Source organism: Pagrus major, chromosome 12 (assembly GCF_040436345.1).
Source record: "Pagrus major chromosome 12, Pma_NU_1.0".
Taxonomy (NCBI): domain Eukaryota; kingdom Metazoa; phylum Chordata; class Actinopteri; order Spariformes; family Sparidae; genus Pagrus; species Pagrus major.
In genome coordinates, this window is record NC_133226.1 from 16,363,025 (window position 1) to 16,388,592 (window position 25,568).

General features: G+C 42.0%; 1 protein-coding gene across 1 annotated transcript; it reads left to right on the top strand.

Annotated features, from left to right (window-relative positions):
• Positions 1-255: 255 nt before the first annotated feature.
• ermp1 (endoplasmic reticulum metallopeptidase 1) lies at positions 256-25,292 on the top strand. Its single transcript, XM_073478051.1, has 15 exons — positions 256-530; positions 2,957-3,261; positions 5,915-6,042; positions 6,196-6,301; positions 7,104-7,250; positions 7,399-7,491; positions 9,613-9,825; positions 10,329-10,549; positions 13,393-13,567; positions 14,091-14,281; positions 14,375-14,527; positions 16,952-17,154; positions 17,247-17,362; positions 17,833-17,996; positions 18,941-25,292. The coding sequence occupies exons 1-15, from the start codon at positions 256-258 to the stop codon at positions 19,115-19,117; spliced, it is 2,667 nt and encodes an 888-aa protein (XP_073334152.1). The 3' UTR covers positions 19,118-25,292.
• The last annotated feature ends 276 nt before the right edge of the window (positions 25,293-25,568 follow it).

Sequence of the window (25,568 nt, forward strand, 5' to 3'; positions counted from 1 at the left end):
GCTAAGAGTTAAATGATGATTTACGGATCTCGCGTCAAAGCGGATACTTACACTACTACCGAGTACTCAGCCGGTTCATTTCGTCTCGTGCTTTTACGAGGATGCTTACGCTTCCTCCCCTGCTTGTCATTTTTCAAGCGCCTCCGCCGCCCGCCCTCTCATTCAAGTTTGTCCCTCAGCGCGATCCGTCAGCCGACCAGAAAAAAAGCGACGCCTGAGAGCGACGCTTGCAGCTGATGTACCGCTGGCTCAAAAATGGAGAGCGACACCGCTGTCAGGAGAATAAAACCCTTTGGGACCCAGAATTATGTAGCGCAAGATAACGACGGTTCCCGGGACCGGTGCGGGAATAACGGCTACAGCGATGACCCGAAGAGGAAGCCCGAAGTGAGCCTGTACTTGCTGCGGGAAGGGCTGGCAGCTTCCCTGGTGTCTGTGTTTATTTTTGTGCTGTGGGGACTCGTTCATTTGTCGTTACAGCAGCTCGTCATTGGAAAGCCGACCGGTGACTTCAACGCAGTGAGAGCTAGGTGAGTTTGTATCCCTCGCTCGACACATTTCTCCCCCTTTTTGTCTTTAAGTGTTAGCTAACTGTCTCGAGAAGCAGAGCCTTGGCTAACCTTTCCTCTAGTTTGGCAACAGACCCGCCTAGAAACCACTACCGGGTGTCTCCTCCCCTTCACCTCCACCTCCACTTCCCAAGGTAGACAGGTGTTTTAACGGTGTGTAACGGTTAGAGCAGGTAGGCTCAGGTGAGTAGAGGTACAGCAGCCTGTAGGTGTTATCTTTGAAGAAATGTAGCCAGCAGAAAAGTCAACACCTCCTGTTGACATAAAAACAAGGATGTCATTCCAGGAACCACAAATCCAAACGTGTAGAAAGCTCGGGAAGTAGATGGCAGGTAACACAGGACAAGTTTATTGACAGTAAGGGGCCTTGTAGCATTGTAGCATGACATTGTAGACCGGTTAATCGATTACTATTAAATTAATCAATTACTGTTTGAGTAATTTGTAAAGAAATGAAGTCAATCCAGCTTCCAGTTTCTCCTCTGTGACAGTAAACAGATTATCTTTTGACATTTGAAGATGTCACCTCGGAAACAGGAAACAGAAACGCTGACATCTTTCACCGTTCGTCGATGTTAGACAAACCAAACAACTAATCGACTGATCGTGAAAAGAAATCGACAGTGAAGGTAATCCCTAGTTGCAGCTCTGAAAGATTGAGACACAAAGTGAAAGGACAGGAAGTGAGAGGAAAAACAGAAGTAAACTGACACATAAAAGTGGACGATAAAACTGATGTTGCCTCTACATGAAGTCAGTTTTTAAGTTAATATCAAGCAAAAAAAAATCCCAATATTCGTGAGAAAATACGGTTTATTTAAGTTTAATATCATCATATTAATATCACTGGGATGTGCGATCTTAAGCATCATTTTTGGCACTTGTAACTTGTATCGCTGACATTTTATACAACATGATTATGAACAAAACAATCAGACAGATTAATTAATAATAACATGCAGCCTGTCTACGTGACTATGGAAATATGATACATCCTGTTAGATAAACCAAGCTCCTGAGTATCACAGTGCAAAAGCTTTTATCAGATTTTCAGTCCCTTTGAGAAGGAGCGACAGGGATTATGGCTCTGAACCTGAGGTTCGCTCCGCAGGGCTGATGTTGAGCCCTTGAAAGTGCTGGACGTCGGGATTTGCCGTCATCTGGCTGGTTGCTCTATAAATGAGTCAGGCGTGCAGCATTTCAACTGATTAGGGCTCTGAGCTTCTTTGTTCACAATCATGGCTTTCAACAGTCCATGCCGTGCCAATCCAGATTTGAATTATGAGCCCGAGCATGAAGCGGCACCTGAGAGGCTGCTTTAAAAAGAATGAGAGCAGCAGTTTGGACATCCTTGTCGCCACTAGAAAACAGAGGAGAAGCAAACATCTGTTGTATTTGAGCCATGCTTGTAACAGCTGGATAACAACACATGGCGTCACACACCATGGTTAGATGAGCGATAATGGTTTTTGGTGGCCGTGAGCATCAGCTACCACAGCAGCACTTTGTCTGGTGTGGCCAGTGAAGCTAACATCGGCCTTTCTTCAACAGCTTCAGCAAACACCAGCAGCAGCTTCTTAAAAGAAAACATGAGGAAACACATCTGTTTTTCTTTTTTTATGCCGTATGGGTTGCTTGGCTTAATTTCCTGTTTCCATCTCCTAAGGGAGTCTGTGCAGTGACAAGGAAGATCAGGTCAAAGTAATTCAGGAGCATGCCATACAGTAACCTGACTGAGTCAGCACAGTTGTTCGAAGTCAGGACTCGGCTAACGTAACAAAGATGGGTTACACCCGGTTTGTTTTTTAAAATCAATTCATTTGAAATGAATGAAAAATAAATTGAGAATTGAGACTAGATTTTAGATCTAGTCCTGTCCTTCGTCACTTTGGAAAGATCTTCCATTTTAAATGTTTTTAAAAGAGATTATAATGCAGAAAAAGATGCTTGGGGTGATTTTTGATAATTAAATTCCCTGTAAAGTTTTCTGTTCGAGAAATTTTTAGAAAGTCAAGTTTGTTGTTATGCTATGAAATCCCCCCCCCCTTTCAATAATTGAAATTGTATCTTGTAGCACTGCTAACCTGTATAGAACCTCATTTCAACCAACAGTATCTGTGTGTGACATAAATGAAAATGAGAGGTATATTATTTTGAACCTGAACTTAATTTTGGTATGAACCAGCTTCAAGTGACTGAAATGAGACACTGTTGAAACAGGCTCACATTCAAACACACGTACAAAGACGTGAAATGTGAGAAGAGTGAACGTGAACTGCAGGAAATAAATATGATATGCTGTAAAGGAAGAAAAAAGACCTGGTTTACTGCCCCTTCACACACTTCTCTTTGTCTCTCTTCACTCTAACCCTCACTTCACCATCTAGACGACACTTGGAGCAGATCACCAGCGTCGGCCCTCGGCCGGTGGGCAGCCCGGAGAATGAAGTCCTGACAGTGGGCTACCTGCTGGAGCAGATCGAGAAGATCCGGGTTGAAACGGCAGCGGGCCCCCATCAGCTCACGGTGGACGTGCAGCGTCCCACTGGCACTTTCTCCATTGACTTTCTTGGAGGCTTCACCAGCTTCTATGACCGTGTCACCAACATCGCTGTCAGGCTGGAGCCTAAGAGCGGAACGCAGCATCTCATGCTCGCCAACTGCCACTTTGACACAGTGGCCAACAGTCCAGGTACTTGAAGACTCCTGCCTATTGCTGTACCCCTTTCACGTTGGACAAAAAGTTCATCAGTTTCCGTTCACGCAGCGCTCAGACTTGTTCAGTTGGTCTTGAGCTTAAAAGTTGAATATATAAAGACGTACCACCATAACATTGTCACTAGCTTAGCTGCTTTCTACTTTTCCCCGTTTTCAGGTACGTTTGTGACATCGAACATGACACACCAGAAAAAAAACAAACACAGAAAAGCAAACATCGACTGGCAACAGGAAAGGAGACAATTACCTATCTTTAGCGGACTTACCTGTGTTTGAAAAACCTGCATATATTCACCAATTTTCACGTAAAATGGTAAATGTGAGTTCTCACTGAAGGCATTACTGAGCTTAAGATGAGCAGGTGTAGCACACAGTTTGCATGTAGGTACATGCAGAAAACATTGGCACATTAGTGTGTGGCAAACTAGAAATACTAGAAACAAACTAGAAAGAAAAGGACTCAAATCTGGCACAACCCCTCATGTGCAGTCTTTTCCAACTGAATAGTGAATCTGCAGGGTTTCATTTTGGGTTTAATCATTGTGTCCTGTCATTTCACGAGGCTGTAAGGGAAGAGCTGGGGTCTGACCAGCACTTTACAGCAAATTCCTTTGTTTGTATTTTCATTTTCAGCAGCATGGCTCTAAGGGTGACAGTGTTTACTATCTAAAGGATTACCATGAAGTTTTGTGAAGACAGTCATGTTCACCAGAGGATGAATCCTACTGAATTTGGTGATCCCCTGATATTTCTTGTAAGACCACTATGAGGTTCTCATTTGTGGTTCACAGTGAAATATCGTAACTACCGGTCAGCGGTTTGACGTTAAATTTGGTTCAGACATTCACGGTCCCCAGAGGATGAATTGTAAACTTTGATCCCCTCACTTTTGATCTAGTGGCATCATCAATTGAGCTGCAGCCATAAGATGATTAAACAATCCAAAGAAAATGAATCTGCAACTATTTGGATAATTAATTGATTGTTTCTGTCATTTTTCAAGCAAACATGTCAAACATTTGTTGGATTTTGGACTGTTGGTTGGACAGAAGAAGCAATTCGAGGATGTCACTTTGAGCTCTGCGAGATTGTGATGAGCAAATTTTTGTCAGATTAATCAATAATGAACATAATCTTTACTTGCGGCCCTAATCATTGGGTCAATATTTCAGTTTGTCTAAATACAGACAAGAGACAGACTGTCCCAGAATCCTCAGCTGTTCTTTGTGAGCATTAAGCTGGTACAGTACAACCTCACAGAGCTGCTAGCATGGCTGTGGAAAAATCCTGCAGCTGTTTTCCTCAAGCCATAGGTGTCAGCATACAAGTCCCGAGGTGTTTTATATTGATAATAGCCTCATTTGTGTCAGTGTTGAGCACAGTGGTCATGTGGACTTCACAGTGTTAGTTCGTCAGCCAGAGCAAGCCATACCAGAAAATTAGGATCCAAAGTACTTCCTGTATATCTGATAAACAGCTATATTGTGCTTCTAACAGGAAGCTGCTCAGAGCAATCAGGGGATCATATCTACCGTACAGTAATAACAGTGTTCGTTGACCATCGGCAGCACAGTGTAGCCATCCTTTCTCTCGTTTTAACTCAGGAATTTTCACTGTTTTTCACTCCACACCCTTCAGCCTGTTGGAGAGACATGTTTTCCCACTTCACACATACACACACATGTGCTCACACAGCTTCACTGGCAAAAGGAAATTGATCCAAGAGGTGTGGAGCAGGAAGATACACATATGTTTTCATGGCCACCGCTTGCCTGCCAAGCCTTTGATATGTTGGAATTCTAAACACTTCTTGTTCCTGCAAAAATAATAAAGGAAAAAAGGGAAGGACAAAGAGCGTAGTGCACATATTCGTGTCCACATTATTCTATGTTCACGCAAGCAGTCAGGACAGCAAACTCACTTGATATATAGTGTTACATTTTTCCCCTTGGAAGCTATTATCTGCACAGGTGAACTAGTCAGGCTTTGCTTTGCACTTGCCATCTTCTAAGCTCACACGGAGCCTTTTGGGCACAGGGATTAATATGTAGGTGACACAAGTGGCAGCGACAGCAGCAGGAATGGGACCCAGACGAACAGTGAACGGGCTCTCACCCCTTCCTCATGAGCAAATTAAATCCAGAAATCCGAAGCACATGATGTCTCACTTTTGTCTCTCTGATCTTTGGACAGTTTTTCCCCCCATTTCTTCGCATTTATTCTCAGTAAATTGTGTTCCTCACCACTAACATTTCTAATCTGTCCGCGTCACATGCTCTGTTCACGTGGTCTTTTCTTTTCTTCTCGCTATTAACCCTATTCCTTTGTGCTCTCGACAGTAGTGGAGACGAGCAGTGGGAGCTGGATTTTTACCAGCTTGCCGCATTTTTCTCATGCTTGCACTTTGCAGACGGAGCCAACCCTCTTCTATTCTTATGCGTTTGTGAATTTGTCTGAATCGTATGCTCTTCAGAGTTTAAATAATCTGCATGTTTCCTCATGTCAAACTGAGCCACCTTCTCAGGAAAACTGGGTGATCTGGGTGAACAATTGCATGAGTCTGTGTATAAATGCCAGGCCAAGCTTCTGTTGCCTGATACACACACACACTGGTTTCCTTGTCTTAGGTGCCAGTGATGATGCAGTGAGCTGTGCAGTGATGTTGGAAGTCCTCCATTCTCTGGCCAACCAGTCGACTCCTCTTCATCATGGAGTTATCTTCCTCTTTAATGGGGCGGAGGAAAATATCCTGCAGGTAAAATAAAGTGACACCAACACATATTTTACAGTTTGGACAGTCTTCACCACTTTGGATTGTCATTTGATATAAAGAAGTCTCCTCTCCTTTTGTTTGTCTTACTTTCTCTTTCACCAACTCTTTTGTCTCTTTTTTTTTTTGCTACTTCAGGCCAGTCATGGTTTCATTACTCAGCATCCCTGGGCCAAGCAGGTGCGAGCCTTTATTAACTTGGAGGCTGCAGGTGTCGGGGGCAAGGAGGTTGTTTTCCAGACAGGTACTGTACAGTTTGTTTTCGACAAATTGGCCCGGTTTCTCTGTGTTTTATTTTGCACACGTTTCTGTGAGCAGCCCTCCATCAACATTTCTGTCTCTTGTCATCAGGAAAGCTTGCAAATGAAAGCACTGCTGTATTCTTGTTGGCAGCCATTTACCTTGTGGCAGGCTGCCACTGTTCAGTATCTATATGGATTGCTAACCTGATTATGGTTCCTGAGGTGCCTGTTACAATGCATTTATATGTAAGACATTATCTGATGTACTTACTCGGTGCAACTGACATGTTCTGCACATTAAACAAGCTTAATTGTCTACATCACATCCCTCATTCAGAGGGCTTTTGATCTCTATACATGATTTAAATCGTCTCACTGTGTGACACACCTAGTTTGAGTGGACTAACCTTTTAAAAAACAGGCTTACAACAAGGCTAATAAAGTAGCCTAGCTCAGAAAGTAAACATGACGCACATGTCTTGCGTCTGAGACCTTTCACCATCTAATTGCTTCAGCCGTAAAGAACATACAGCCCAGTCTTACAAAATTGTAACAGGCAATTATAATGTTGAGGACGACGTTTTAAATGTCGGATTTTTGTTTTTTCTGCATCAACACATAATCTTTCAAGAGAGAACCATGATGCGTCTAAGAATCACCCCCCAACCACTAACAGCTAGCATAGTAAAGACAGCAAGGGTTATAAAACCATGGTAATAAACCTTTTCCATAGGATGATTATTCTTTGTGCCAAAGATATATCAAATAACCTTAAATCTTGTTCTTCCTGTTGTTCCACAAAAGGTCCAGAAAACCCTTGGCTGGTCCAGGCCTACGTTCACGCAGCCAAACACCCCTTTGCCTCTGTGGTCGGCCAGGAGGTCTTTCAGAGTGGCATCATCCCGTCAGACACTGACTTCCGCATCTACAGGGACTTTGGCAACATCCCAGGTAATGCTGAACAATCTTCAGACTACAGCATAGAAATAAATCATGAAAATATGGAATCTTTCTGTGTCGAGGTGGTGGCTAATGGATATCTACTTTTTCTAAATTTTTACCGTATTCTGTGTATGTGTATTTATTTATTTTTTTATAGGCATTGATCTAGCTTTCATTGAAAATGGTTTCATCTACCACACCAAGTACGACACTGCTGACCGGATCCTGACAGACTCGATACAGAGAGCTGGTATGTAAATAAGCACACGTGCTTCCACTTATACCTACGTGTACTGAAATCAAAACGCCTCTATCTTTTATTTAACACTTATTGCAAATAGATTCAGCGCATGTTAGCTGGTGGGCGTGTCTGACTTTCTCTCAAGGAGAAAGCGGTCACTGCAGCAGTCGACTGGTGTGGGTTAAAAACTGCTGCCAACACTGTTTTTGTCACAGACACAAAAGCACGCTGTCCATTTGTGCTCTTTCCCCCTGGCTGCAGACCGGTCAGCACTCTGCTGATCTCATTATTTCACCGAGAACTAAGAAATGCATACATACAAAACGGCTACAGACATTTACTGTTGCACTTGCCCTCGTTTAGCTTGTGCAACTGTGTTGCCGAATGATTTTGCTGTGCTTCGCAGAGAATCCAGTCAGTCAGCACTAAAAACCTGAGACAGTTAGCATCTCTCTCCTCTCTCTCAGCAGCTACTGGACATCCCTCTCCTCCTCTTCTGTATACATTAACTCACCATGAAAGGCATGAATTATTAGAGAGCGAAAGTGAGATTTCAGAGGGAGGTAGAAGGTATTTTTAGTCCTGTAGAGGAGAACAGTTTTGTTAGGTGGAGAGTAGGTACAGCACAGAGGAAGCTACACCAGCAGCTCCGCTCTGTTGATGCCTGTGATGAACAGCAGGTTCAGCACCCACTTCACACATCTGCCTGTAGGCAAAGTGGGGAAAGTTGCAAGGTTAGCGTTGCTCTAATGCTTTGTTAAAAATCAAATGTAGCTTGTATCTGTTTGTAAGGATATTATGTAGACGTATAAACAAGAGCATGGCAATGATTAAAAATGACTTCAAATTAATCTTGTCATCGTTTTGTTTTGTCATAGTGAAACTCAGGGGCGTTGTGGTCAACTCAAAAAGCAGAATCGTTCCGCTTAGCAGCGAACAAGTAGATGTTGTACATTCTTGTTTACACTCTCAGGCCACAGAGAGCCCACCAGGCGGAAGAACAATGGAGCTTTGTCTCCTCTGAGTGTGTGTGTGTGTGCGTGTGTGTGTGTGTGTGTGTGTGTGTGTGTGTATGTGTGTGCGTGTGTGCGCAGACATGCAGGCAGCAGCACATAGAAAGGCACAGATAAAAGGAACTTAGCCTCAGGCAGCAGTAACCAACACGGCGACCTCTTACTGATCCTTCACGTAGCAAGATTTCTCATCTACATTCAGGGTCATGATCGGAGCCAGTTTCATGGGAAGTCCTCTACGTGGCCTATATTCTGGTACTCGAGTGTTGTATAACTACGAGAGGCAGTTTGGTCATAAATCACACACATACACAACCGTCGTCTTTCACAAACCATATCACACACTCATAGTAGTGTTTCTATGACAGAATGGAGGTGTTTAAAATAAAACAATAGTGTGTGTGGGTGAGATTTTTTCACATTTTTCACATATCCTGACATGGGAAAAGCTGTATTGTGAGTATAAGAATATAGTTGCGTGTTTGAGAGAATGGTACTATTATTATTGTACGTGTGGGAGAGTATAGTGTTGTATGTGCAAGATCATGATGCCACTTTTTTAGTATGTTTGCAGCCTGAATATTCTTCCATAATTCCAGTAACAGACAGACTCCCGTTTGTTCACTCATTAACATGGTGGTCATGTGCACACGCTTTTATTGCTGCAGGAAATACTGTCTGGCTCTCTGTGCAGGAATGACGAAGGCCACTATCTCAGTGCCACAGTCTGTCCCTGCTGGTCAGAAGGTTATACCGAGTCATCAGTAAATCTGCGTATGATGTGACAGCGCTATAAAGGACGATCCATTTCCTCATGTGACAGTGAGGTTATCACTTTCATAATCATTCATTTTCTCTGCAATGTACTTCCTCTGATTATGGGAGTAGATGTTCAAAAGGTCGAAACCAAAAACCACAATGGAGCAAACTTCTTCGTTCACTTCGCAGTTTGTCCATTAATTCACACGGTCTCCTACCCTGATCTGGTTTTAAGTTAAGATCGTGTCCTGCTCCTGCCCTCCAGCTGTCCACCTGACGTACTCTTACTGCAGAAATCAATTCACAGAGCTTTATTGTGTTTGTGTTTGAGCCTCTTCACCTCACTTCCTGTTTTCAGGCGACAACATCCTGGCCGTGCTGAGGTACCTCGTTATGTCAGAGAAGTTGGCAGATTCCTCCGAGTATCGTCATGGCAACATGGTGTTTTTTGACCTGTTAGGGGTAGTCGTGGTGGCTTACCCAGCCCGCGTTGGCACCATCCTCAACTACATGGTAGCCACAGCCACCTTCCTCTATCTGGCCAAGAAAGCTTCACTGCCGGGCAACGGAGGTAGGTCGCCGTTTCCTTTGGTGGATGCGTATCATATCATGTCATGTCATTTCCTGTGCTTGGGGTGTGTTGCTTGTTTTCCTCTTTGTGGCCCATTCTTTTTGTTTTTTTAATGTTGCTTTTTATTGGCAGCCAGAGGATTTACACAAGACAATTGGGCCATTACATACCAACTCACTGAGGCCTTCCCATATAAAAATGTCCTTGCAGAATTCTATAGCTGTGCTCCAAACACACCCCACAATCGCTTATTTTTGAATTGTTGAAATTGGGTTGAAATTTGTCCTGAACATCCAAGAAACTACGAAAAGGATACTTGGCAACATGTATTGTAGTATGTAAATAGTTGTTGCTGAATGTTTACAGTAATCAAATATGAAACAGTTAATCATTTTTCCACGCAAACAAACAAGTTACTTGGCGCTGCATAAAAGATTTAGTGCAACAGATCACGCTAAATGTAGCTTCATTTATTCATAATAAATCATCTGCATCTCTCTCAGGTGGTCGCTATGTCAGAGATCTGGCCTGTGCTACAGGTGTAGCAGTCCTGAGCTGGTTTGTCACCCTGCTGTCAGTGCTGATCGTGGCTCTGATCGTCACTCTGCTGGGACGCTCCATGTTCTGGTACACTCACTTCTACGCCTCCATCTGCCTGTATGGGACTGCTGCCACGGGCAAGATGATCCTCATTCACACGCTGGCCAAAAACTTATACTTCGGAGTAAGTTGTGTGTTTGAATGCTTCCTTTAAAAGCAGGTAGCTGGACATTTTGGGAAGAAGAGTTTCATTGCTTCTTGTAACTAGCCTGTTTCATTGCCTGTGAAGGTACTGGTGCTTCCAGTCTTTATGCTAAGCTAAGCTAACTATCTTTTTGCTCTGCCTCCAGGACAGATTTGAGAATGGTATCGATCTTCTCATTTAACTCTAGGAAGAAAGCAAATAATCGTATTTCCCAAAATGTTAAGCTATTCCTTTATCTTTGAACACTAACTTTAAGGGCAATCAGCATGTATAGGTAAAATATTTTAAGTATAGAAGATTCCACTTCTTTCTAAAATACAGTTGTACTGCAGAGTTGAATGACAAACTGATGTGTATCACCAGTCTAGGCCAGAGGTGATTGTTAAAATGTTGTCTCTGCTGAAGCCGAAAAAATGCTGACCAGCTTGACTTAGATTAATATCTTTAACGATAATGCCTTATCATATAAAACACGTTTTAAGAATGAGGTCCAATTCTTCTTCCTCATTGCATTCGTGCATAATGTTTTATGTAAATAGGAAGTCACATTATATCCCTCACGCCTAATATCTTGTGATGAGCTCACATTTAATGGGGACTAAAGTGCAGAGAGAAGGCGAGACAGTTCCTCTTTCACCATGATGATTACAGCACAGCAGTTATTTGTGAATGATTGTGTGTGTCTGTGTGTGTAATTATGAAATTTTAGAGGCATCGGCCATCTGTGTCGCACATTCACCAAAATATTGTCTGCTACATAGTGCCAGATTACCTGTCTACTGCGCTTTTTGAAGACTGAGCATCTTCAAATATAAACATATGTGCCTGCTAATGGTAAAGCCTATTCTCGCATTTCCTGAGGAAGTGTAACTTGAGGTTCAATTGACATATTGTATATCTAACATTTAGAAAACACAAGTGTTTATTTGAGACCGAACCCATTAAGGAAAGTTGATTTTTATCTGGAGCTAACCACATTATGAGCCACATCTTTTCAAGGCCACTTTCAGAAAGGACACAGATGAGCCTTTCTCCCAGACCGTATAAAGCTTCATCACCAGTGTAACAAATCATCCATTGAAAGAGCAGAATATATCAGTTTTAATGGTACTTTCTTTTACAAGAAGCTACACACGACTGGCAAGTTTAGAGCAGATAGAAATTAGAGTAGATGAAATGATAGAAATGAACTCAAGCACTGCTAATGTTTGACTTGTGATGTTGGCTAACAACCATTAGCCACAACTGTTAGTTAACAGTTAACCATTTTTCCACTGCATTTAGCTAACAATTTTCACCATTTATTTCCCATGTTTTGCTAATAATCAGTATCCACAACTTTTAGCTAATATTTCAACATTTATCCACTACCTTGGCTTTCCATTTCCATTCAACTGTCATTATCCACCACATTGAGCTAACAATTTCAATCATATATCCATTACTTTAAGCTAAAAGTTTTGACCATTTATCCACTACTTTTAGCAATTACAAGCATTAAATCACAAGCATTTATCCATCATTTTTTGCTAACAACTATTATCCACTACTTTTAGCTAATATTTCAACCATTTATTCAGTACTTTTTGCTAACAATTTTCACCATGTATTCCATATTTTTGCTAACAACCGTTATCCACTACTTTAAGCTATATGTTTTGACAATGTATTAACTATTTCAAGTAGTTATCCATTACCTGAAGCTATTTCAACAGTTTATCCTTCACTTTAAACTAACTATTTGATCAATTTATTCACTATTCTAACATTATATCCATTACTTTTAGCTAACTGTTTCAACTTCTCTGGTCATGTGCTAACTAGTTTTTTCACTCTCTGCCACGCTACACTATTCAAATGTTATAGCTGACTCAATATGTGGATATTTCCTTTTTTTAAATAAGGAATTTTAGTTAATCACATTAACTACTCCTTAATATTTACATGTACTATCTGGCAGTTGCTGACGCACTCCCTTGGTTACAAGTACATGAAGAGAGTACACACATTGTACAGTATACAGTAACAGCTAATTGTCAATTCATTCAACCAAAGGTCAATGTGAGAAAAAAGCTGGTTGAGCGCCTCTAAGTAAAGCCTCGACCTTGACGTTCGTTTTAATCTAACAATGCTTCCTTGTGTACTTGTGCGTTTAAATGTGCTTTCTAACAAAATGTTGCAGCAAGCCTCTCAGTAATCCCACAGTAATGTGTGTAAAATAGGTCAGTGAGTTTGCCCTGCAGTAGTGGAGCTTCTCTCCAAACCATTTTCATTCATTTTGGTCAGTTAGTCTTATTTGCAGTGATGTTAAAAAAAAAAGTATTATTATTGGTGATGAATGTTTCGTGTATAGGAACCGAGGTTACAGTCTTGCAGTTACCAGAATGAACTGACCGACAGATCTCCTCATATGTGTCGACAATGAGACGACCTCAACGGCTCTATTTGTTACTTATTAATTAAAATGAAGGATTTCAGAGGCTGCGTATCTGATGAGTGGGGAGCCAAAACACACACAGACAGTTCATAGACAAAAACTTCCAGCATTCCTGTATGTCAACAGACTTTAATCCCCAATAGTCTGATTCGATGTATGCAGATACTTGGGATGATGACTTGAGTAGAAAGGAGGAAAACAAGAAGAGGTCTGTTTGTCCTCGGTATTCATTTCACATGGTAAAATTAGCAGATGGTCTCGCAACAATTAGATTTTTCCTCAACTGCATATCAGCTGAAACAGAAATTGTTATTCCATGAATGTCTTTAATGTGATCATATGTATTTCTTGTATATTGAGCTCATTGTGTGTGTTTTCCCTGCAGGGTGTACGCCTGGTGGAGCTTGGTGATCTCTTCTTCGACGTCAGCTTGTTGCTGTGGTGCTGCAGCCTGGTGTGGCTGACCCAGCAGGGCCTGTGTTCAGCCTACGTGCCCATGCTAATGGTGGCCTTCCCCCTGGCCACCAAACTACTGCTGGCCAAGGAATTTAAAAATCGAGGTAAACACTCAGCCTCAGCTCAACTTTATTTACAGTGATACTCCCAACTTGATGAGAAGCAGAAGTCGCTTGAAAGTAACAGCTTTGGTGTAGGTGGACACTTTGGTTTGGTTGGCTCCTTCTGAAAAGCCTTTTAGCAGTAAATATGATCTCACTGATGGCTCTCTTGGTTTTGTAAACTGGTGCTTTGTAGTATAAGAGGGGTAGTTTGGCAGTCCTTAAGCTACAGTAATTGCTGTGTGTAAACTAAAGTTAACCTCCAGCTGTTGGCTTTTGTTAGCTCCTACTGTTCACTTGACTGAAGGCCTCAGCATGCTTTAAAAAAAATACTTGTCTCTTCTAATGGCTTCTGAAAACCCCATTCAAGTTCTTTTTCTAATGAATCACAGCAGCTGCTTCTGTAAATTTTAATGTGAACAACCAAGTTCAAAACCATAAATGATGAATGGTTTGATCTGGTTATTTGCTGTGGGGCAGGCTCAGTTTGATCCAACAATCAATAAACCCCTCCATCTTTCTGCAGGAGCATCGGTGAAGTACAGCGTGCTCTATCTGTTCGGCCTGGCGTTGCCGTATGTTCACTTCATGTTCCTCATCTGGGTGGTGTTTGAGATTTTCACACCTATCATGGGTCGCAGCGGCACAGAAATACCCCCCGAGGTGGTGCTGGCCTCCCTTGTCACCCTGGCAACCATCTTCCTCTCTTCCTTTTTTGTGAGTATTCCCACATCATGAAATCACAAATCACAAATAGATTTTGTGCTTTTGTTCCGCCGCTTAAGCAACACATTTCTCTGTCTGTTTCAGCTGCATTTCATCTACTTGGTACGGAGCACCAAGTGGATCCTGGCCGGTCTGGGCTCAGTCTTCGTCGTCGTGTTCCTGTTGATGTCCTGCGGCCTTCTCTTTCCTTATTCAGGCAATCCAGACAGCCCGCGGCCGAAACGAGTCTTCCTGCAGGTTCAAAGACACAACACACACACACACACACAAGCAAAAATATGCGGGTCAGTGACAAATAAGGGTTTGCATTATGAGCAATTCAAAAATGTTTTAAAAAATTGTTTTAAAAGCTTGCATCAGGTTTGCTAAAATGTATATTTTGTATTTATGTTGGTTTCATGTAATTTGAAAAAGAATTTGAACTATTTTTTACGAAAGATAAGACTGATTGCCCCTGAAAATGTCAAGTGGTGTAACCACAACAAAAAGGAGAAATATTAAATATTTCTTTCCACCTAGAGTGTATGCAAGTTTACTTATGAAAACAGTTACTTAATTTTAAAATATCACATGAAAATAGATTTTATTAGTCTGAGGGCAGGTGAATCTCTCCTGGTCTCAGGGCAGAAGTTGTCTGAGGGCAGGTGAATCCCTCCTGGTCTCAGGGCAGAAGTTGTCTGAGGGCAGGTGAATCTCTCCTGGTCCCAGGGCAGAAGTTGTCTGAGGGCAGGTGAATCTCTCCTGGTCTCAGGGCAGAAGTTGTCTGAGGGCAGGTGAATCCCTCCAGGTCTCAGGGCAGAAGTTGTCTGAGGGCAGGTGAATCCCTCCTGGTCTCAGGGCAGAAGTTGTCTGAGGGCAGGTGAATCCCTCCAGGTCTCAGGGCAGAAGTCGTATTTTTCTGTTTTAAGGTAACATAGTTGGACAAAAGGGAGTCAACTGTCTCCTCTGGTCTCAGGGCAGAAGTTATTTTGTAGGATTTTCCTCATGGCTGTTTAGTCTCAGCTGGTCCCAGGGCAGAGACCATTGTTTCCCACAATTTTGTCTGAGGGCAGGTGAATCCCTCCTGGTCTCAGGGCAGAAGTTGTATTTTTCTGTTTTAAGGCAACGTAGTTGGACAAAAGGGAGTCAACTGTCTCCTCTGGTCCCAGGGCAGAAGTTGTCTGAGGGCAGGTGAATCTCTCCTGGTCCCAGGGCAGAAGTTGTCTGAGGGCAGGTGAATCTCTCCTGGTCCCAGGGCAGAAGTTGTCTGAGGGCAGGTGAATCTCTCCCGGTCTCAGGGCAGAAGTTGTCTGAGGGCAGGTGAATCTCTCCAGGTCTCAGGGCAGAAGTTGTCTGAGGGCAGGTGAATCTCTCCTGGTCTCAGGGCAGAAGTTGTCTGAGGGCAGGTGAATCTCTCCTGGTCTCAGGGCAGAAGTCGTATTTTTCTGTTTTAAGGCAACATAGTTGGACAAAAGGGAGTCAACTGTCTCCTCTGGTCTCAGGGCAGAAGTTGTTTTGTAGGATTTTCCTCATGGCTGTTTAGTCTCATCTGGTCCCAGGGCAGAGACCATTGTTTTATCTGAGGGCAGGTGAATCTCTCTCTATTTGACAAAATGGCCTTGGTGTGAAGATTTCAAACACATCTTTTAAAATAAATACTTAGTTTTACAATTATTATGAATTATAAATGTTTTCCTGGGGTCATACCATTTGACATGTAACCCTAAGCACACCTGACCATACCCTAAAAATGTCAAATTATCAAGATTTCAAAGAGAGTTACTGACCTCGTCATGCAGCAGTTAGGCTAATCAGGGGTCCTTCTCTGTGATATAATTTCCTGTGACATGGTCTTCTTGCACAAATTAACAAAATGGCTCCTTGAATGTTGGTTACACCACCTTGACACTTTAGGAAGTTGACTTGACAGACACAATTCCCCAAATGAATTATAATATTCAGAACAATGGTGTTCCATTTATTTTATTCATTATTAAACAACACAAATGTAAGATTATGCCAAACTAGTTGATAGGGTGTTTTATTGAGAATTTCACCTTTTTTGAACAAGTTAAACTATTTGGTACGAAGTTTTTATGGTTACACCACATTGACATTTTTGCCATTATCCCCTGAATATTCTCTGAAAATTGATTAAATCCAGAAATTTTAGATGAGGTCTTCAAAAAGAGAATGTATGCAAGTAATTTGTACGTTTATTTTCAAATTTTAACCTTTTTAAATTCAACTGAACCATAAGAACACAAAAAAATTGCGTCACGTCATTGACCCATTTACACAAACACAAGCATTTATTGTAATTCTCACAAAGAAAATGATGATGACAAGAAATAGCAGAATTACAGTCTCTTGCATTTATTGGTTCAATTGTGTCTGATCTTGACTGACCAGCCTGCAGTGCGGCTCTTACGTGCATGATTGCAATCTTTTGTCGGGAGCAGGTACATGTGTTTTTGTAACTGGGGCACTTCACACCATGACATTCCCACACCCCCAACGTTTTTGTGATTGGGGAAAAAAGGGACCACCTGCTCTTGTAACTCACAAAGAGCTCCATCAAGAGTAGAACATTATGCATTAAACCAGTTGAACATAATGTGCTTTAAAGAACTAAATGACTTCATTTTTGAAAAACGTTTTATTCATCCGCCCTCCCCACAGCACACAACACGGACCTTCCACAATCTTCAGGGCCAGGTGGAGAGCCGGGACTCGGGTCTGTGGATCAACAGTTTTGACTACACAGGCATACAGCACGTCACTCCCCACATCCCCGAGATCAATGACAGCGTTCGCACCGACTGCCGAGAGGATCGGCCCTTCTGCGGTTACCCCTGGTTCCTTCCTGTGAAGTTCCTCAGCAAGTCAGCACCACAGCCTTGAAGCTTTATTTTTATTGTATTAATATTATTCTTTTCACGTCCTCCTCATCTCAATTTTTTTGGTGTACTCGCAGGAAGAACTGGTACCTTCCTGCTCCAGAAGTGTCTCCCAGCTCTCCAGTGGAGTTCAGCCTGCTGTCCAAAGAGGAGACCAGCTGGGGCACGATCAAGATGACCTTCAGTGTAAAAGGTCAGGAGTGCGTCATGTGGCCAGATGAAGATAAATCTAGATAGATTGTTGAGTTGCATGCAGAGATAAGAGACACAATCAAATAAAGACTTGCATCTCGACTACGTTACTTCAGTTGGACTTGAGGCATCTGGGCTGACTGGGTAAACTGAAAATATCCATCGACATGTCTTACAATCAGCACTGAGATTATTACTTTAGAGACTTTTGACCTGGCTGCCATTTTGAAAACAACTTTAAATGATTCCCTCAAAGTTAATTCTTGATCTTCTAAACATTAGATGACCTCACAGCACATGTCCATTTAATAGCCATTCTCAAGTTTTCAATCATATCAGACGATCTTCCTCGGCAAGTTTCTGAGCACTGTAAGGACATTGACGCTGCTGTGTTGGCAAAAAAAAAACTCATGGTAAAGGCAAATTTGAACATCTGCAATGCCATGACAACTTGGACAAACTCTCATGCAGGTCCCAGCCACATGTCTCTGTACCTGATGCCTCACCGAGGAGCCAGCCTCTCCACCTGGTCCTTCGGGGACGGGACGCCTCAGTTTGACCTGAGCGGGGAATATTTCATCTTCTACTCCCACGGCCTCGACGCCCCCACATGGACCTTCTGGTTTGAAATACAGGTACCGCATGTAGCTAAAGGGGCAGTCAGTACTTTTTATGCTTATTAACATTTCATATCTCGGCTGTGTTGTATATTTTTTCATATAAATTATTCAAACTGCTTTATGTTTTTCGGCGAGGGAGGTGGTCTGTGAAAGCATCATCAATGCTTGTCAATGGTACCATTCAGTTTTGGTTTTGAAGAGAAATTGTGATGGAATTTTTTTTTAAATATTACTTTACATACCTTTTAAGTTTCACCCAGTAAAATAGATTTGTTATAACGTGTGAATTTAATGGAATAGTTCCACATTTTGGTAAATACTTCCCCAACATGTAAATCAGTCAGCTTTGGAGGAGCTTTGGACAGAGCCAGGCTAGCTGTTTACCTGTCTCCAGTTAATGCTAAGCTAAGCTAGCTCCAACTTCATATTCAGCATATAAATATGAGAGTGGTATCAAGCTTTACATCTAACTGTCGGCAAGAAAATATTTTCCGACATGTGGAACTGTTCCTTTAAGGGCGCTGTCCTTGCCCATAATCTAACATAAATCTTTAGATACTGCTGTACCTTTGACAGCCTGGAGTCCATCTTGGTATCCAGACAGATGCTGCTGATGTTTTTTTTTTTTTATGTCATTCTTTTCATTCCTCACATATCTAGATTTCTGCCAAACATCACCTCAGGGCCTCAGTGAGTGATTGTTTGCAGGAGATAAGCTCCTTAACAGGGCACAGTTTCACTATGTCATGTGAAAACCATTAAACTCTAATTTTAGAGATTAGAATTTTTTGAATTGCATTAACGATTGCATGGGTTGAAACCAACTCTGTGACCTAAAGAATCTTAAGCATAAGCTAAAACACATGCGGCGTAGTAAATATGAGGTGATTTTTCTTGGAAAAACTGCTGCTCTGGTTCTCTTCTGCTCATGGTTTTCTTTCTTTCTCTCCCTCTACCAGCCTCCCAGGGACCCGGACCCATCAGGCCCCGAGGGGATGATCTCCGTCGCAATCTCCGGCCACTATTTCTTTGGACAAGACCAGAGGACTGCTCAACTGGAGGAAATCCTCCGCAGGTTCCCCACATGGGCTTTTCCTTCGTCTTGGGTCAGCACCTACGACATGTACCGATACTGAGGACGCCGAACATCAACAGAGGCTGACGCCGACTAGAGCCGAGGGCTGCAGGGGGCCCACGAGACAGACGAGACAGACTTCAAGGAACAATACTGAGGACCAGCCCTGCCGCCTTTTCACTCTGACACAAACACTCTCTAACACATGCTCACGCTCCCTCCCAGCCTGCCTGAGAGACCCCCATCACTGTGTCAGTAGGTTTAGTAGCTAACCGAGCAGGAAGAGGCACGCTGAGATGTAGCGGAGGTAAGCTGATGGGTCAGCTTACAGACTGACTAACTCACCCTCCGGCGCACCAGCCACTGCAAGCCTCGTGCTCACTCCTGGGTTAGTGAAACGAAGGGGTTAAGATATTTTTTTTTTTTTTTACTCAATCTGTCGTGCCTTTGCTTTTACTCAGTCCATCTCACCCCCCTCCTCCTGTTCCCTCTTGCTCACTTCCTCCCGTTCTTTGTCTCTCATGCTCTTCCTGAATGAATAACGTCGCATGGCTGCCTCCCCTGCTCTCTCTCTCTACCGGCAAACCACTCGAGTAGATGCGTCTCTTGCTTCCCCTGCAAAAACAACACAACCACTGTCTGTACTGTAGGTGTAGTAACATAAGGATGGGTCTGTTTGGGAAGGGAAACAAAGACCTGTTTTTGTTTGACTTTAACTGGAAACTTTGACACTTTGAAAGTCGCTTTTCATTAACACGCACTTGGTTTCAATATGAGCAAATGGTTTTTTGTTTTAGCTAATCAGTTAACGGTGAGATTGCTCATTATTATTGCTCAGAAACACCACTGTTTTGCAGCGGATTGTACCTCCGCATTTCAATGAGGAATGCCAACAATCTGCTTTAGTTGTCAGAGAATCTGGCATGCAGATGCAGAAAACTGTACCTGTGAAATGAAAACAGCTGGCTCAAATCAAAATGTCAAGGTGTCCTTTAGCAGACATAGCTTCCCTGAAGATTTCGTCTTTGACGTCTTTGAGGAGGTTTTTTAGTTTTCGACCTGATGTGTTCAAGCAGCGGCGTACTTTAGGTTTTGGGCTTGATGAGATTCACAGGAAACTCGTGTCAGTCTAAATGTCCTATTACTCCCTGAGCCTTGAGGGTGACTGGGTGGACAACCAGCAATGCAACTCCACACTGATTAACAGCATCAGTGTCAGTTAGCTTGTTTCATGTCTCACGTGGAAGTGTTGATTATGGACATTTGCTCTTACTATAATAGCATTTGTACTCGGTTTCAGACTTGACTTCTGCCCTGAGCTGTCTCCAGCAGCACCAGTGAATATCTTTTAGTTATGAAAGGAAGTAGAGCTGTAGAGCCCGCAACTATTTTAATAATCGATTAGTTGTTTTAATTATTTTTCAAGCAACCGTTGGTTCCAGTTCCTCAAACGTGAGGATTTTCTTTTCTTTGTTATGTGTGATAGCAAAGGAAATATCTTTTACGAGACTTCTGAGTCTACATCTGTGCAAATGTATTTAAAAAAACTAATCAACATAACAACAAAACAAAATACCTAATGCTTTACTTTATGGGTCCGTTATTTCCTGTAAATAAAAACTGCAGTTTAGTAATAATCATATGTAACATAGAGGCTGTGTTCAGTTGGTATAATAGTAAGTTTCTAGCTGCTGATGCACATATGTTAAATTAGTCTACAGGCAGGCATCCAATCCAAAACACGTGGAGAAAAAGGTTTCCAATAGCAAATAAATACATATTTTATGAGCTTTTTTTCAAAGACATATTTCCCTTTTAATTAGTACAAAATTGCAAAAAAAAAAAAAAAAAAGTTGATTTTCAACTGGATAACAGGATGCATCGTGCTCAACTTTGGTGCTGCTGCGGACAGCTCATAGTGTCAGCTACTGTCCACTCGTTTTTGTGGCGTGTGTTGCTAATATTTTACTGCATCTTTTATTGTCTAGAGCCCAAGTATCACAACCACAACCCAGTTAATATGACCGGTCTTTCATGTCTAAGACTCCAGGCGCCATCATCAGTCATGGCCGGGTTATACTAGAACTGGGGAGTCGCTGTGTTGTTAAATACGGGGATAAAAGCTCACATTTTCAGACAGATTTTCAGTCTGTCCTGCAGGAAATTCATAGAGCTGCATCAAAATGGTTGCTCAGAAAGTAAAAAAAGAGTGAGAGAAGTTTGATCCCTTGCTCCTTTCTCACCTCCACACAGCTGGTGAGTCAGGGTGTGAATGTTGGGTTGTTGGTTTAAAAGTCATAGAAATGTGATGTCGGACCTCTGTCCGAGTATACCGGCCCCTTCAGTGTCACCACTACCTCCACTATGACCACACTTTGGTGTTCAACGCCAAGATAACAGTTACTAACGTTCTTGAATGTTGTTGGAAAGATTTAAACCGTTAAGATAATTAATATTAAAGAGAGAGACGTCATTTTGATGGGTCATAATGCGTTATTGTGTTTGTCTGTGGGCTACCTCTGTTTTCTGTGAACAAAGTGGACATTTAGAAATGTATCTGAAAAGGTTTGTTATCAAAGAATCAGAGCGAGCGTCCCCTCCCTGCTTTCAGTCCCACTCTCTGATGAAATCTGTTGAAAGAGGCAGTTTGACTCTTCCGATGCGTTAAGAATTAAAGGAGATCGTTTTATTTGCACTCGGGAGATCGGCTGAGCAAAACTCGTCTCTCGTCCACTTTGCGTCGCACCCGGCGACGTGCCGTCGTCGTGATCCGCGTTGTCTCGTTCAGCTTCAGTCACACAAAAATGAAGAAATGCTGACATGAAGGAGGCCTTAACATTTTGCTTCCAAAGACGCACAAAATGTTTACTGTAGTGGACACAAACGTCTCAGTGGTCTTAAAAAGCTATCAGGTGCTGCACTGTACAGAGTTTTTATGTTCCTGAAATGTCGTCTGTTGGAAAGTTTGAAACTTTAAATCCATCACAGCCTTTAACAGCACTTGGCAAGTTGAAAACAGATTGTCCCACTATGCTCCTTTTTGTTTATGCACGATCTCACCAAAAGGCCGTCTCAGTAGCTGTTCTGGAGCTTTTGATTGTACCAAATGATCTTCCTCAGCAGATGGTAGTTTGTTCTGACTTCTCGTCGGCTTAAAAGTTAAAAATTCATTCTTTTAGCCCTTTTTATGAGATCAAGAGTGACATTTGTGTAAGCAGACATGAACATGAGGTACATAAGACCATGCGATACAGTTGAAAGCTCCGGAGCAAATCAATCAGACATCTGCTGTTATGAATTTGACTTTGACTATAAATAAGACATTGAATTTATTTGGCTGCTGAGGTTGTTGGTAAATAATGTAGAGATTTTATACTTATAGTTCATCTTAAAGGACCATTCCTGTGTTTTTTTGTAAATTATAGCCGTTTACAATAGATCATACATAGCTCACCTGCTGTAACCTTTATTCAAACAGTGAAAGCAGCCACACTGTTCATAAGGAGATGAAAAGAGGAACAACAGCTGCCTGCTGCTGGAAAAATAAATGGAAAGTAGTTGGTTGTAAATGTGCTAAAAGACGAGAGGGGGAAAACACCAATGGTCCTTTAATATATTTGATAATTTCATTCGTCCTTAACAGATGCTGCTGCATTAACTCTGCACATTTTAGTAATGGAGTCCTTCACTCTGCACAGCTGGCCAGGTGTGTCCTGCACTGTGATCGATCAGCACGATCACCTCGCTCGCTCTCTGAGGTTTGAACTTGCATTGTGTTTCAAGGAACACTTGGAAATTCAGTCATTATTTACTCACCCCCATGCCGAGAGGAAGTCGGGTGAAGTTTCGCAGTCCTCAAAACATTTCCGGAGCTTCACAGCATTCTCCCAAACAGCTGAAGTAGATGGGGACTTGCTTTAAAATGTAAAAAAGAAAACCAAAGAAAGAGGCTCCATACAGCTCGCTCTGTGTTATCCAAGCCTCTGGAAGCCAAATTGATTAGAACCCTGTCCGAAGTTGGCACGTGAGCTTGAACGCTCATAAATTTGCACCATGAATCTTTGCTGATCGCCTGGTGAAAAGCGTTCACTTCATGATCCAGATGAAGAGCAGTTCGCCACAGCCATAGTCTTTCTTGTAGTGGATAGTCTGTGGAAAGTCACTGATACATCCTGCGATGAAGAACGCACACAACGACTCGCACATTTCTCTCTGTTGCAGCATCCAGGAAAAGGAAACACTAAAACCATTACTTTATAAATTAGCACAGTTGAAAGAAGCTTGAAGATGCAAAGTTAGATTTGACGGAGCTCTCTCGGTTGTGTGTGACGCAGAGATCGCACTTTCTCATTGATCTAGGCTACCAGTGGAGCTCGTGCACCCACTTCAGACAAGCGTGCTAATGTATTTAGCCTAGCAGCTACAATTAAGATTTTGGCTTAAAAGGTTAAATAATATCTTTTTTAAAATCAATTCGGGATCTCGAGGCTTCTGGAGATTTGGATTATACTGGACAAGCTGTATAGAGCCATTTTATTTCTTTTCGGTTGTTTTTTTTACATTTTGAAACAAGTCCCCGTCTGCTTCAGTTGTTCAGGAGAATGCTGCAACGCTGTTTTGCTGTGAAGCTCCAGAAACGTTCTGTGGATTACGAAAGCTTCACTCGGCTTCTCGTTCGCACAAGGGTAAGTAGATAATGACTGAATTGTTTTATTTTTGGGTGAACTGTTACTTTAAGTTCAGTAGCGCTGTTGGTTAATCCACTCAGATGGTCGTCACTGGAGCAGGAACTGATGTGGTTTTCTTTCTGGCTGACTCAGACGCATCACACTGTTAACTCAGTCTGATCAGCACAGCAGTGCTCAGACATCAGAACCATGAATGTGCTTTTTTTTTTTTTTCTTCTCACAAATGAGTTTTTACTTTTACTGTGGACAGCGAGAAGTGAGCCAGGCTGCTGAAATGTATCCTGTCATGTTGTCCTTTTGACTTAACGTCTAACGATGAGAACCTGCAAATAACAAGCCGATACTACAGCTGAAATAAGCCATGTGTTTGCCAAGAAGACCTCTAGCGAACACACATTTTGTTCATCAGTGTGTAGATGTCTGTCAGTGCTGAAGAAGATCTTAAATCTGTTTTAATGAAAGTTGTGTCTATGGGAGAAAAAAAAAAGCTTTATTAACAATTTAAAAGAATATTTTTCTAAAATTCTGTTGTAAAGGTGTTTGATGTTTTTGTTCAAGGCTAAAGGAAAGCGTGGACACAGAAGTGAGTGAGTTTATTCAACTGGCTCATATTTCTGACCACCAACAAGAAATCTGAACGTTTTGTGAATAGCTCTAACATAAAATGGGATGATGAATAACAAGAGGTGTGTTTTGTTTTATAAACGGCAAGAAAACACGGGAGGAACTGCTGTAAATGTGGGACGGAGCCGGGAGAAGTTTGGCGGAAACGCTGTGCAATGGTTCGTCCTGCGCCCACTGTCAGAGTAAAGCACAGTGCTGCTAGAGAGCTTAACATAGAGAAAACAAACCTCCTGTTGGGACAAAGTGAATTTAAAGTCACTTTGTGAGAGAATCTAACGTATTAATGTGGCTCAGCTTGGACTGAGAGGCTGACCAAGCGCTGCACAGTGTGTGTTGTTGTTGTTGTCGTTCAGTGTAAACTCACACTTGGATGTAGCTTTACATCACATCTAACAGTCAGTCGATGAAAATCTAACCATTGTTCACACAGATGTCCATATCAGTTTAACCTCTTCTGGGATACACGTTGAAATGTCTTAATGCCTGTTGTTGACGGATGTTCTTTTATTTTTTATAAATGTTGTAACGGTTTTGTTATTGTTACCTGAACTGTGTTTTTTCTTTCTCAAACATCTTGCCTTCTTCTCTAACGGTTCAGATTTTGTTCTTAAAGTTAAATTAAGATTTTTTTTTTTTTTTTTTAAACAAGACTGATCATTTTCTTATTTTCTGTGAATGATTTGACACTTTTAAATGAACTGTAACGGTTTCTCCTTTTGAACTGCTGTTTTGCTTTTTTTTTTTAACTGCATATTTGTTTGTTAGTTGGAATTAAGTGATTGATACGACGTTGATCATGTTGCTATTGGGATTGATCTGGTTACAGGGTATCCATCTATTGAATGGACGGGATGATTTTACATTATGCAAAAAGCTTGAATTAAATTAGCACTTGTACAGCAATTAAAATACTTATTACGTTAACGTATGGTGTGTTATCCTGTGTTTACTTCCTGTGTCAGCAGATTATGGTTGCAACGGTGTGAGATGTCACAGTACGATAACCGTCTCATGGTACGGTAGCACACAAATCATTATCAGTAGGGCTGTATATCGTTATTGTTAAAAATTCTGGATCTGCACCAAAAGTTAGTGGGGTCTATTCTCGGCTGAGACCCATCTACTATACAGGTTTTGTGGAAATCCATTCAGTAGTTTTTGCGTAATCCTGCTGACAAACCAACCAACCAACATATGGAC